The 14,696-nt window shown below is 40.0% G+C and overlaps 1 protein-coding gene across 1 annotated transcript in view; it reads left to right on the top strand.

Annotated features, from left to right (window-relative positions):
- The first annotated feature begins 1,785 nt into the window (after positions 1 to 1,785).
- Positions 1,786 to 14,696, top strand: part of Octalpha2R (alpha2-adrenergic-like octopamine receptor) — a 200,501-nt gene continuing 187,590 nt past the window's right edge. Inside the window, exon 1 of the mRNA XM_046618914.2 lies at positions 1,786 to 2,370. Coding sequence (XP_046474870.1) covers positions 1,789 to 2,370 — 582 coding nt within the window. The 5' untranslated portion in view covers positions 1,786 to 1,788. The remainder of the gene's footprint in view (positions 2,371 to 14,696) is intronic.

The following is a 14,696-nucleotide window of genomic DNA, read 5'->3' as shown; positions in this document are numbered from 1 at the left end:
GGTATATAATATCTCCCGATTCGGACGCGATTCGCAGCGGGATAAACTATTAAACTGAGCGAATACGTGTGTGTACATATATGTATATATGTAATTGATTCGATAAATGCTATTACTTAGCAAATAATTAGCCCCGTGGATTATTGATATTGTCGGCTTCAATCCGTTGTAATTGCAGGCTCGATGATACACATGTACGTGATATGCGTGGATGTAAATACGCGCGTTGCACGTATGCTGTACTTGGTACGTCGGCATTTGGCAGCTCAAAATATCGTTAACTTTTCGCAGTTTTGTTGCGAATGAGCAACGCACCCGATCCACGTGCTGCGGGCAGTTATTGTACCAATACCATTCACACTACTTCACTAAAACTGTATGTAGATATATACATACCCCGCAACCGTATTATAATTATATGTAAATACATGTATAGGTAGCGTTCTGTGATTGAATTATTATTTATAAGTGTACGCGCCTAGCACCAAGTGCGGGAGGCGTAATAAACGTGTAACATTGTATAATTTTCGTTTTGATCGTCTACGTAATATCTTTCAATATTTCGAGGTATTCGAAAGAAATAAGCAGGTCGGAGCAGTACGGGTATCCAAGGCTTAGACTCCCCTCCCCGCCTATTCTAGCCAGTTTAATAGCAAAAGCTGCGTTACAGTAGCGTTAAACTTAATTCTGTAATATAGAAGTTAAAACTTAGGAGTTAAGATACGAAGCGAAGGAAGATAGAACCAGTGACAGCTTCGCGCTCATACGTACACACACATGCATAGTCATAGTCATATACATATGCATAAATATAAATTGAATCAGATGGTGAAGCGAGAATTTCGGTGGGGAATTTAATTCGAGTCACTGTCGACGCGTAATCAACCCTATACCTATATAACGTTAACTGTGTGTCTTAAAGTACTTAATCTATATAAGCTAACGAAGCGGGACCAATTTTTTCACTTTCTTGTCCGTATAGCTACTCTTCGCGTATTAAGTAATCACGAGCTGGTTTCTCGATCGATAATACACGCTTGAAAATTAAAGATGAAAAACGAAGTTGAACGATAGGTTCACTCAAACTGACGCGGTACGCGAACAGGAAGCTATCAGCAGACACAAACGACAACCACATAACGAATTACCAAAACAGTATGTCGGAAGCAATAACCTCATCTCCTAATAGTCCCAAGTAACGAGTATTAATAACAAAGTAGACAAAACTCAGCAGGGCGTTGAAAACAAACATACAGATTTCTAAAATTTGGTCCAAATTATTAAACAAACCGATAAAACATAAAGGGACAGTAATTCATCAACTTCTTCACTCGAGAACTAAGCTAACCAAACATTGTGCGCGATTATTAATCCAAAAATCAGGGGATCTCAAAGAGTAGTAATAAAATCCAACTCCCCAAGTAAAAATGAAAGCGATTGAAAAATTCTGGAAGACACCCGCGTAGTAAATCGCCGTAAATTGTGCAGTGGAGGACGACAGAAGGTTACAGGGAGGGTAAAAATTCACTTTCGGGATGCATTTGAGTCACACCCGATAGACGGCGCGAGATGCCGCTTCCCCGTAGAAGACGGGATTCCCCGTTGTGAAGGAACATGGCGAGTCCGCAAAACGACATGGACTACGGTGGCGGCATAGGCGCGGACACCATATCCGAGGAAAACATGACTTGGGGTGGCGGTGGGAGTGGTGGGGCTGGGGGCGGGGGCATCGACAGCGGAGGTGGTGGTGGTGGCGGCGGAGATTTGCTCTTCAGGCTCCAGGAGGCGATGCAGGACGTCGGCTCCTTCAACGCGTCCCTGAACGACAGCTACGCCTGGAACGCCAGTCTGACCAACGACACCGTCTTCGTGGTCAGTGGCATGTACCCTTCGGGCTATAGCCTACCGCACATAGTGCTCGCCTCGATAGTCGTTACGTTGCTTATGATAGTGATAGTGGTCGGCAACATGCTGGTGATAATCGCAATCGCGACCGAGAAGGCGTTGAAGAACATTCAGAACTGGTTCATTGCCAGTCTGGCCGTCGCCGACTTCTTCCTCGGCCTCATCATCATGCCGTTCTCTCTTGCTAACGAGATAATGGGATATTGGATATTTGGTTACTGGTGGTGTGACATTTACTCCGCTATGGACGTGCTATTGTGCACCGCTAGCATCATGAACTTGTGCCTCATCAGCCTCGATCGGTTTTGGAGTATCACGCAGGCCGTGGACTACCTCAAAAAACGCACCCCTGCCAGGGCGGCACTCATGATCGCCCTGGTCTGGCTCCTCTCCGCACTGGTCTGCATACCGCCCCTGTTAGGCTGGAAGAGGCCAACTCCCGAGGAGGAGTTCCCAAAATGTAGGGTAAGTACCCGTTTTGCCAATTTTCGTGCACCTTTTCCTCGTTCCAGCCGAGGGGCGGATAATTTTCCCGCAGTAAATATTTTATGTCCTTCTCATGGTTCAGATACGCCGGTAAGTCTGCTCGCGTTCATTTAGCGATACCATCATCATCTCCGTATAAAAGTAATCGCATTCGGAACCGCTTATTGCGGAATGATAAACGACGACCGTTCGGAGTAATCCGTGTTTGGTGTCACTCACCGGCTCACCAGCACTCCAGGGGATCCCGTGACATTTCTATATGCTCCATTACTGACATTGAAACAACGTTGGCACATTCTTGACCTACACATTATTCTTATCGGTAAATCAACGGCTCCGTTCTTCTCTGTGGAGTATCGTGCAACCGCACATGGAAAGAATATTCACGGTTTTATTTGTCACGTTGATTTCGGATACTTAATCACGACCCAGATATTTTATTTTCGTGGTCTGTGTATTAAGATTTTACCGTATTGTATGATTACAAAACTCCGGTTACCGTCTATCGCCTCCTTTGATCGTATCTTGTGATCCTTAGCCGCTTCAAGCAATCATCGGACGACAATTCGGTTATTGCACATACGCAAGAGATTATTTTTAAATCCATGAGCAAGTGAGGAGTCACAGGTTAGCCTGATACCGTATCTCATAATCTCACTGACCGATTTTTCAGTGCACTATATCACGCATGTTCTTGGTAACAAAAATGACGCCTTTTCAATGCTTTTCACTCCATTTTTATATTCCTCCTCAATTTCTCCATTTGGACCAACAATTTGATGACGAGAGAAAAGTTGATCGCTACTTCCTAAGTTCTGAAATGGAGCTTTACTCTTTTTCGAAGAGTTTCGTAAAGTAGCCAAAGTTGAGTTAACGATATTAGTAGGTTATTTAATAAATCAGTCAGGTTATATTGGTGCACTATTCCCTTGTTGATATTAATGTCATAAACTATTCCTGAATGTTCATCTCATCTTTCCTCCTTAATCATTTTTATGCAATATGAGAGGATTAATATGCTCTGATGGAGTGAACGACCGAGGCACTCAAATTACGGAGATGATTCTGGGGTAGGTATATGTAACTGTAATATACGGGCGGTTCCGTTTGAATTTTTAATTACAAAGTTTGTTTGAATAACACTTTGAAATTCTACCTCTCCGACGACAAATTTCAATTCTGCATTATTTTTATATCTTCTAAATTTATCTAGCTCGCGTGACGACGAAAAAATTATCTGGTAAAAACAACTCAAGAGTGCGAATCAATTCAGAGCAATCGGCTCACCAATTGAATGATTCCATAACAAATCCTGCAATTCGAGCGGAAACAAAAATCAGTTTCCTTCTGATGAAATGCCGTTCATGTCGGCCGCAAGGACTGTTCGAGATGCTTATCCGTGAATGAGTCCCATCAAGAACCGGTATCCCAAAAAGTCCATATAAATTTGTACGTAGCATCAAGGTTTAGTAAACCCACAAATTCAACTCACAATCAGTGATACAAATTGCTGATTGTATCAAAATATACGTATGAACGAAACTCGATCTCAGAAATGTAGAAATCTTTTTTAATTTAGCGAAACTTGCGACGTCACCTTTTCTATAATGTCCTTTCGAATCTATCAGAATTGTAGAAAACACATTTTATCTCCACATTTTCATCACCTGCATGTATTCTCCATAACTTTTTCTCAGCTTCGCTTGTCTCACGTTCGACGTTCCTCGCCACCTCAGTTCCCATAATCGTCTTTATACACTTCAATGTATTTCAGAAACTCTTCAATAAGCGTGACCCGTTCTTCTATCGCTCCACTCTGCCAATGGAACTGAATAATTCGTCTGATACTCTATTGGTAGAACTCGATGGAAGCTGAGTTGTGTGCATTGACCCCCCCGTCGATGAATTCTTGCGGGGCACTTCGAGTCGGATCACGTTTCGATCGAAAGCTCGTCGTCAAACCTTTTCGTTTTCGCTCTAACAGCTTCACATTCGTCACGGAAACGACTATGCCGCCATTTTGATCGCTGAAGAATCAACCCGGGTTGATTCCACCTTCGAATCATGATCGACTCCCCAGGAGTGACTGGTTATCATATCTGCGATACTCTATAATCGGAATACACCATCGTCACTGTCGCTTGAATTTCAAGCTTAAATCAAGCATGCATTCACCAGTTTACGGATTCAAATGGTTAAGAGCTTGCCATAATTTTACAATCAAGAGTCTGCACGATGTAGCACTAAAACGTACAGCAAAAGCTCACGGCTCGTTAGTCGAATGACTTTACACGAATGGCACGGTTCGAAGTTGTTACAGATCGAACGATACGTCATTTCCACCTCAAATCCATGGAATTGAGGAATCGTTACCTTCCTTACGTAACCACAATGCCGCCTTCATGACAAGGAGACTATGCATCTACCGAAGATTGATCTGAGAAACAATTCTCGGCTTGATAGTGACGAACAATTTGCCTGTCTGGTCGAGTTCTCCAATGATTAATTGAAATACGGCATTAGTATATACAGTATATCTGCGTTAATTTCAAGGTGTGAGTTTCCGGAAAGGTACCAGTTTCTCAGAAACGATTTCATGAGGAATGTTACATGATTACTTGAGGGTTGTCGGAATGTGTTGACCGCGGCTTCGAGTAAACTTCGAGCCAAGATTGAATTTGAAAAGTTCGAACGTGAACAGTACATTTATCTCTCGTCGGGTCGCTAGTAGGTATAGATGTACCTATGCAGTGAGAAAATTTGGTTCAGTCAACTTGTGGCGATAAACCGTATTTCTCCGCCCACTGGAGTACGAGTATTGCGTGAAGAAAATCCCTTGGACATTAATCCCTGGGACCTAATGACAGACGCGGCTTCGATTTGTTTGAAAAATCCCTCCCGTCAGTGGTTCAATCCTGGCACGCTATAAATGGTTGGCATTCACCTTTGGAAGGCTATATGGTGGAATGTCTGCAGATCAGTTTCTCCCACTCGGGAAAATTGAAATAGATGCTGAATCGGAAGTGTTTGATGTTCTTTTGATGGAGCTTTCATACTTCGGTAATATCTATAGTGTACATTACACAGCATTTTTCAGAGTTCAAAGTAGCCAGCTGAACGCGGCTTTAAGAGAATCGCTCGTAACCGATAAATGAGAAAGGAACATTAGTCATACTTTGAAATATTTTGAAAAATTCTTTTCAGGATTTCTTCTGTAATGAAGTTCGTCAATTTTAGGTTATCAAGTTCTCCATCCGCTTCGAAGTTTCTCAGTCGCAAAGAAACGGATCAAGTCACGGTGCGGGAGGATAGTTTGAAAGATATTTGGTAGGTATCATAAAACACGTTCCCAAATTTTATACGACCGTTCACGCTATAATATATTAAATCCAATTCGGCAACGGCTTTGTTCCAATTTCCTATCGGAAATGACGGTGATTTTATTCCCGCTTCGGGGGATCGGTATCACATATTCAAAGAGCTCAATTTCGCCCCTGAAAATTCTCAAATACACCAGTTTCGGGTAACGTATACCGTTACTACCTCGTTTGCGAGGATATCATCTGTCAATAGAATCTGGGATCTGGGAAGAAAAAAACAGTAACTGCAGACACGTGAAACAGTGCGACCACGTTTACTTCTGCTGTCGTTTACTGAAGAAAGAAGTGTGAGAAACTTTGCTGAAAATTCAAACAATCTTACGGCGCTTCCAGCCACAAATGACATGATCCCGCTCGCAGACTCGACGGCATAAAGAAAACCTTTGAGAACAGTCTTCGCGTGAGTATATAGAGAAAGATAGAGATTGCTTAGGCGAAAACTTTTCAAAAGACACCCTGACCCGGCTTTGGTGCGCAAGTTTCTAGGTTCTATGCGATCCGTCACTTAAGCCAGAAACATGTAACCCACCATACTCAAGCTCTGTGTACACGCCTTTCATCTTTGAGACGCTGCCGTCTTCTTTGGTCCAGCACTTTCTGCACTTCTTTTAGCCTCGTGCAGTGATTAGCTTAGACCTAGCTAAAACCTACGATACGCCACAATGATACGAGCTTTATACTAGCTGTCTGAAGTAATAAAATGTCAAAACTTCTGAGTTCGTAATAAGTTTCTTGCTGCTAAAGAGGTTTTTTCCCCGTCTATAGGGGCGGAATTTGTTCATTATTATCTGGCTAATAATAATGCGATGTTTGTTCAAGTTCAAGTTCGGATAGCGGAAGAGCTTCTGTTAGCATTTCTGGTGTAGCAAAACCGGATAAGTTCTCCAGTTTCAAATTGCAATTTCGCATTATGGAAAAATCAGGTTGTATTGATTCTCCCGCGTGATGTAAGAACGTATTAAATTAAAACGGTGGATAGTAAGCGATTGAATTGACGTCAATTGCCTTGTTGTGAGTACTTGATGTATAATTAAATTATTTTGCAAATTTTGACCCATTGAAACAGTTGTAAACTTTCTAAAATAAATATAGCTGGAAACCAAGAACTTGCTCGGATTAAAAAAAAGAAAAACTAGTTTATCAAGACTCACTTAAGGATTACTTACTTATTGATTTTAAAATTAATACCGAGAGAGAAGAAAGAGTAAAACATTATTTACTGTGATTTACAGTGAATAGAATTATTATTTTTTTTTCTCCTGATCAAAATCTGTTCATTCGTCACAATGAAGCCTTTTTCCGATGAAACATAATGACGAACTGCCGTGTGTTTTTAAACTTTCGTCGGGGACGTTATCTGACCTTTCTTTGTGCGCTTAACCGATAAAGAGTTGAGTTCCTACAAGGTATCGCCGAATCCGTGGTCAACTCAGGAGCTAACTGTGAAATTTTTTGTATCAGATATATATCCGCGATACCAAGAAGTACGAGAAATTCGGTTTCGAATATACACATATTTGCGTAAACCGATCTGCGGATATTGAGAGATGGGGTGTAAGGGCGGCACCTGGCTATAACGAAAAGAGGGGTTACCGCAAATCGAGGCTGCAGGGGTGAGCTTTTATTGATATCGGATAATCAGCTGTATTATATTTGGCCAATCTGTGAGTACCCAAATAAATTGACTGGTATACGCGCACCGGACTCGATACCTCGCGGGGTTCAAGCGGGCAAAACAAATATGTACAACATATAGGAAATATAACATATTATATGTGTATAACATCGAAGAACCGTTCGAGTAGCGTTGAGATTGAAGCGAATCCCGCTCACTTGTGTAGGTATACACACGTGACGCAGTTACGTTTGCACACTCTTGTGCACCTTTGACACATGCATGTATACATTGGGAATCGGATGGTAGGTACAGGCACGATCCAAGAAGTCCGAGAAGCAAGTATAGTCTCTGGTTTGATGTTATTGGAATTGGAACGTCACGCACGGATGTTGGCAGGTTACAAAGTTTTATCATAACCAGTATAGGCGAGTTGAAGTACTTGCAGAGCAATGTTCGTCACCGTTGACGGTTGATAGTTTTTCGGCGAGGGTTGACAATGCCCAAGAGTAGAATAGGCAAAGGAATCACACTACGGCACACGTGTGAACTCTGGCTCTGGTACTTTTTATCTGTGAGTAAGAAGTTTCTTCTCTGCAAGCACTGTGTATAAGGAGACTCTAATGTGTAGATGTTGTGTTTACCCTTTTTGAATCCTTGCTTCCGGTACTTTTTATCACTCTAAGAACCAATTCGATTACTGAAAGTACCATCAAGTATGATCAAAGCATTTTGTCATTGGTACTCCAGCTCATAAAATGGTACCTTCATTTTCATTTGTTTCATAGTAATTTGCATAACCTTGTTCACTCGGTATAAGAATGCCGACAAAATGTAATCTCTTAAAACCTGTTAGCAAAGCGAAGCTTTCTAAGTTCTCAATTCTACGGTGAGACTTTTTTTCTACTCTGAAGGCGGCTGTAGTTTTTACAAATTAAATTTGTATCGCGTTGCTGATGTCAGTGGTATTTCAAGCCTGTAATGTTACATGCTTTTGAGGATTTCTTTTTTTTTTTACCTGTCTTACACCCCGTTCCGTTACGTTTTTACCGCCAGATTGTACATTTGCACACTAACCGTAGCGGGAAATGGTATAAGAAGGATGTGAATGAAATTTAACGAGATTTGTTGACTGCCATATGACACGCGACTACTTTTCATTAACTCACAATAATATATAGATACGTATAATAATGGAAAGTTGCATGTACCGCCAACCAAAGAGTGGATATTACAGGGGTGGGCATAGAAAAGTTTGACCAAAATTAATACCTCAAGATGAAAGTCGTGGCACGTATAAGCGCCTAGCTGTAAAGCAGGCGGGACGACAGAACTTTCTTCCATATCTATAGACCGATCTTGAACAACAAGTAAAGGAAAAACAAGCTCACTTTGCATTGCACCTGTTTTTCTCCTCATTTTTAACCGTGGCCACAAAGCCATTAGTCGCACAGCACCGCGTATATACATTATACATGACTGTGTGTGTATGTGTGTGTGTGTGTCTTTTGCTCAACGCCGACCTGCCAACGATACCAGCCTTGGCACGTCGTAAAAAATTCCTGGTTTTTCAGGGAAATGCCTTCACTCTGTCAAAGCTATATGCCCAGCATTCTACCTAACATGGACCTGCCGCAAACGCATGCTTACCTCGCGGATTTTTCCCGCCCCTCTCTTCGTCATTTTTTTTTGTCACTAACGCAAAAAATGCACGTTGATTTGGTGCGGAAAAGAAGACATTACCGTGAATTCAAACCCCTTATTCGAAAGTTAGCAAGATTGAATTTTCTTTCGTTGTTATCGCGCAACAAATTTGGCCTCCGTTGTTCAACGTTGTTGCAATACCTAATTGTCAATTATTCTTTGCAAAATTCGAATTTCAGATAAGCAGGGTAGAGAATATTCAAATTGTGGATAAGTTGTGAATCAAAGAGATACATTCCTTCATTAACTGTTCTGTAATGCAAATTGTTGTATTTGTAAGCTACGAATATCTCTTCGAAGATACAAACAAGAAAGTGTATGAATTATTAACGAAATCTCATACATCGATGCTTCGTTGAAAATCGTTTCGATATTGTTAAAAACCTAGTAGATTTGTTTAATTCCAATTCATAATGACCCATTCGGAAAACTTTTTTTCTAAAACGTGACTGTAGTAGATTTTCTTTTGTTTTTCAATTGTAAATTCAATATCACCATGTGTTGATAGTAATCAATATCGGCTCAATGTTGTGGAATTAAATTTTTGAAGATTGCAACATATATTTTAAAAAAATAATCTTCCGAACTAAACGCACTACCGTTATACAGTAAAATCCAACAAAAATGTTAGATTTTTTCTCATTTTGTTACGATCTAAAATAATGCATCGGTATCTAAGCTATATTCCAGTATTCTCTTTTTCCATTTCTTTCAAAAGCTCTCCGTAGTTTACGCTTGTGTAATAGTTAGAATAGTACTTTGTGTAGAATTCTCTCATACTAAAATTGTTAAAAAGTATCAATTTTTGCTCAATCAAACTTCGCAGCTTTTCCGTAGCCAGAGCATTTAAAGAAATGCGGCTGCTGGAAGTTTAACATTCGAAATAAGAACCGATTTTCAGAAAACATCGCAAGGTTGATTTGGCGATCCTGGTTTACTAATTGGTTGAAAATCAACCAACAACAATTGAAGCGAGAAGACATTGCGAACTTAAAGCATTTGCTATAGCTTGGCGATTCGGACAGTCTTCCCCGTGCGATACTTTACGGCATAGCCTTTCTTTCATTTCTTTTTCTTTATCCACTTTCTCCCCTATACAGTATTTTTTCCCCCGCAGAGCTCGGAGATTTATACAGAGGAATTGATCGTTTCAGCTTTTCAACTTTATCTGCTCTTCTGTATATCATACGTCGTACATATATATAACGGAATAAAATTATATTGACATAACAAATTACCTCGGCTACCACCACCATGCTCCAATTGTTCCCCATGCGAAATATATGCCTGAATAATAGAAAGCGGAAGACAATCTGTGTCGGGACAATTAGCAGCGGTGACTTCCGGGCCTGAATGCATGTATATACAATACATACATGTATAACTTAACACTTCGTCTTTCTCATGTTAATCGTTTTCCTTCTCTGGATGTTTTTTTTCAGGCACATGTATGGAATTAAAGCGAGCTTTCGAGCTTTCCACCTTTCTAGCTACGTAACGCGGACTCTGTTTTTAAGAGCTGTACGCGACGTTACACCGGGAACCACTTTCAAAGTGAAACTAAACGTAAGAGAAAAATTCCAACTTACCAAGCTCGGAGAAACGAGTCTGCTACACACGTACACACACCCCTTCACCCCTGGTCTCAATTTCCACCCCCACCCATGCAGCTGGCTTGAATGTACCGCCGCGCCTCCGGTATAACATCCAACCGTGTATTCCATCTGTCGGGAACACTTTAATACTAATTTAAACTATCCTTAGCTGCTAATAAGTTTCCGTGGAACTGATAGAGCGTGTTGAGTTTCAGTTTCTCCCTAAGATCTCCTCAGTTTCGTGTTATTACACCTACTCACTTCCATGCACTCGAAACCGCGGTGCTGATTTTATCCGCGAGCTAAGAATAATAATTCAAGCTTTATGCACGGCTTTATACACCCACGTCTACTGCCACCACCGTAGTCAGTTTACTCACTAAATAACCCCGCAGTCATCTAACCTATTCCTCTCCAATAACGCCTACCTTGATTCACCCTTAACCCTACACTGTATGGATCCACTGTGGCCGACTCGAATAACCTTCCAGTCTCAGGTTCACCATTGAAAGTAATTTGCAAAAGTGTTGAATTTTTTTCCACTCGGCCAAGACTTTCCTGGAGATATTGGGGTACTGAATTTTTTCATTGATCCCAAAACTGTTCAACGATTTATTTAACGAAAATATTGACATCTTAACAGATACCAAACGTATACACAATATCATTTTCCTGCTTCTCTGCTGCCGCATCATCACTGTAATCACAAACAATTTCAGTCACTGATCAGCGTTTCCACGGCTATACTCAAAGAGATAGATTGCCGATAAATCGATATCCACGTTTTATCAATTTAACACTACGACGTTTGTAATAAAATTTTTGTCTCGGTGGTTGATTCATTTTTGTGCTGTGATAAACTATTCCAAAGCATTCGTCTTTTACCCTACATTCTCGATATCTTTGGTTGAGTAAGAATAAAAGTGATGGAATAAAGGAAAAAAAAATAAAAAAAAATGAAATCCTACAAGGCGAGGGAGAAAAACTATACAACAACATTGTATCAAAATTTGGAGTAACTTGATACTAGCATCCAGAAAACATTTCAGCCAGCTACTTTGAAAACTATGTTTACTGATAATCAAATTCAAAGTTTAGCGAAGTAACGACGCGCTCGGCCGCCCGACTGCCTTTCAGCTAAATCACCGATAACTTCCACAATATTTCGAATTTCAACCTAAAACTTACACACGATATTCTTTATACTTTTTTTCCCGCCCAGACACGCTTCAACATTCCCCGAATGAAAACTGTACGGTAATATCGTTCTACTAGATGCTGAATTAGATTATAAATCTTATTACTTCTTAAAATTGGACGGTTTAATGAATAAAAAATTTTAGATATGTTTTCTGCCTTCCAGCGACGAATACGATTTCTCTTTATTTCAAAACAGACATGCCGTAATCAGAAAATTTATGAACAGCATACCAACATACTTATTTGACCATTCAGATCAGCTCGTAGAATTTTCGAGACGTTCAAGGCTGGTAAATTTATTACTCGACACGAAGTTGGATCCCTCAAATTTCCGACCAAAGACCCACTCACTCCTGTTCGAAATGAGGGTGGACGGGTTTTTCCTCATTGTCATACTCATACGTCGCCGCGTCGTACAGATTACCGCACGTGGATCGTTAATTCGATTTCACTTTTTCATTAATTTCATTAATTAGTACCGTACACAGAAAGTGCATCACTCGACTTAAGAAACCCCAGTGCGTGAAGTAATACACCGGGATTATTTCAGGATAGAAGTAAATCGCATCGCTACGTAATTCTGAAAAGTTTTCCAATGATAACTGCATCGAACCGTTGATTTTTGTCAGGGAGCGATATGATTTGCTAAATATCTGCGAAAAAATGCTATTAATAATTTTTCACAAGATAATGCTTTTTTTCACAAAGTTCACGAACGGAGGGTAATTCATACCTCGTTTCTTTATCACGTTATTTTCTATGGCAAATACTGTTAACGGTGTTGAGCGAATCGACGAAGCTTGTTTATAAGTTGACGCAAATTATATGACGATAAAATGTGAGTGTAGGTAAACAGTTCCAAGTAACACGATTTTTCTGACAAGATGTAGAATGCAGTTCGTGGTGTTGAGCCATGGTTAATAAGATGTGTTAAAAGTTGAATGCCAATCGTATGGTTGTAAAACATGGATTTGTATAGCTCATACGCCAAACAGTTCTAAATGAATTGTTTGCACTAGTGCTAACGCAGCACTTGAAGCTGTCGTATATTTTAACGTGATACTTCGTACAAGATACAATTATTGGTTTTATTGAATTATTACAATCTTTTGAATTCACGACAGGGCTTAACTTGAATCTGATTATGAATTAGGAGTCTTACAAAAATTACGTTTCGATATGTTACATTTGAATAAGAAAAGAAAACAATATTCTCAAAAGTGATTTGGAAACAAGAAGTTCTGCCTGTTATTCTACAAAGTCAAGCTTTTTAGAAACTTTAATTTCAGCCACGTGTTTTTTAAATGAAGCTTTTTTTTTAATTTCATGTAAAGAAGCTTTATCCAATACTAGTAACGCCTTGAAATTCACGCACGGATATTCTTTTCAATTTTCTCTTTCTCAACTCATTCTTTATATTATCGTAGTTGATTATTACATGAGCTGCAAAGGAGGATCTATTTCTTATAAAATAATTCGACTGATTCTAGCTTCTGAAATGATGCTAAGAATGTTTGGAAGTGTGTTCGGTATAATTTTTTCGTTAAAAAAATCGTGAGTCTGATTTCTTGAATTTCAGGCTGCGTTCAGTATGGTACAAGTCACCTACAGTTACAAAATGACAATTTCATTATCATCACGACATGCATCTACACTAGACTACGATAAGACTTTTCAATTTACATAAATAAAAATTTATGAAATAAGTCTCCAACTCATCGTACGTCCTTGCAATACTAAAAAATCTGATTTCCATCAATTTCATACGAAATATTCAATATTCAACCGACTTGATACGTTGCAGTGTTATTCCGACAGCAGTAAACGGCGAAAGCGTTCTGAAATACGACTTTCGAAAATACTTTTTGCCACTACTGGGAAAATGGTTAAGGGGAGGAGACATCAAACGTCTAACAAATTAGCTCTGAACTCGACCCGGACGGAAGTCGGCCTCCCTGTAGAGTGCTGGAAAAATTGACCCGCCTGGGTACCAAGCTGATGCAGCCTTCGCGCGGCAACCTCTTCTCGGCACGCACCCTGGGGAAGCGTAACCTGGTAATCTCGTGAACCGACCCGCAAATTTATACGCTGCAGCACGGATACGGCCAGCTACGGATTTCACGGCTGTCTTGATCATTTACGGGCGTGAGGTCAGCACGAAAAAGGCCGGTTTTGCTTCAACGCCAATCGATGAAAGCAGCCCCCATATTGCGATGTGCACATGGGATATTACACGCGAAACGGTACGTGTTTTGACCGATGGTCAGCGAGCTTTACGCGCGGCCAGAGTCTCATTCCTTACTACGTTGTCAAGAGTCGTTCTTAATTTTTTACACCCTGATGAAAACCGGACTTTTTGTATCTCGTGTGTAAAATGGTGAAGGTAAGCCAACCTTTTAAAGAGTTACATGGAAGAATGTAATTTTGAATGGAAAGAAAAAAAAAACAACATATTTTCTTTAAATTTCTCTTTTAATATAACATAACAATTATTTCATTCGCACCCTGAGCATGTAAAAGAACAAATATGTGAACAACTTGTTATAAAATTTTTTCATCCCGAAATTTTGAAATTTCAGCCCTCGGGAAACGGTTCTTGGAGAAAAAGTTATCCTCGCCGTGTCCAGGATAACTCATGATAAACTTTATTTGAAATCAAGAAACGTCATATTTTCTGTTACAAGGTGAATATAGGTCGTGATTGAACAGAGAATTTTTGAAGAAATTAAAATTTGAATATTTCGTAGAATTGTATGCAAAGCAGTAAGATTTTCGGTAAAATCTAGACCATGTATTGCCTTGTAAAATAAG

The sequence above is a fragment of the Neodiprion pinetum genome, chromosome 1, assembly GCF_021155775.2.
Source record: "Neodiprion pinetum isolate iyNeoPine1 chromosome 1, iyNeoPine1.2, whole genome shotgun sequence".
Lineage (NCBI taxonomy): Eukaryota > Metazoa > Arthropoda > Insecta > Hymenoptera > Diprionidae > Neodiprion > Neodiprion pinetum.
This window is presented reverse-complemented; position numbering and strand designations above follow the sequence as displayed.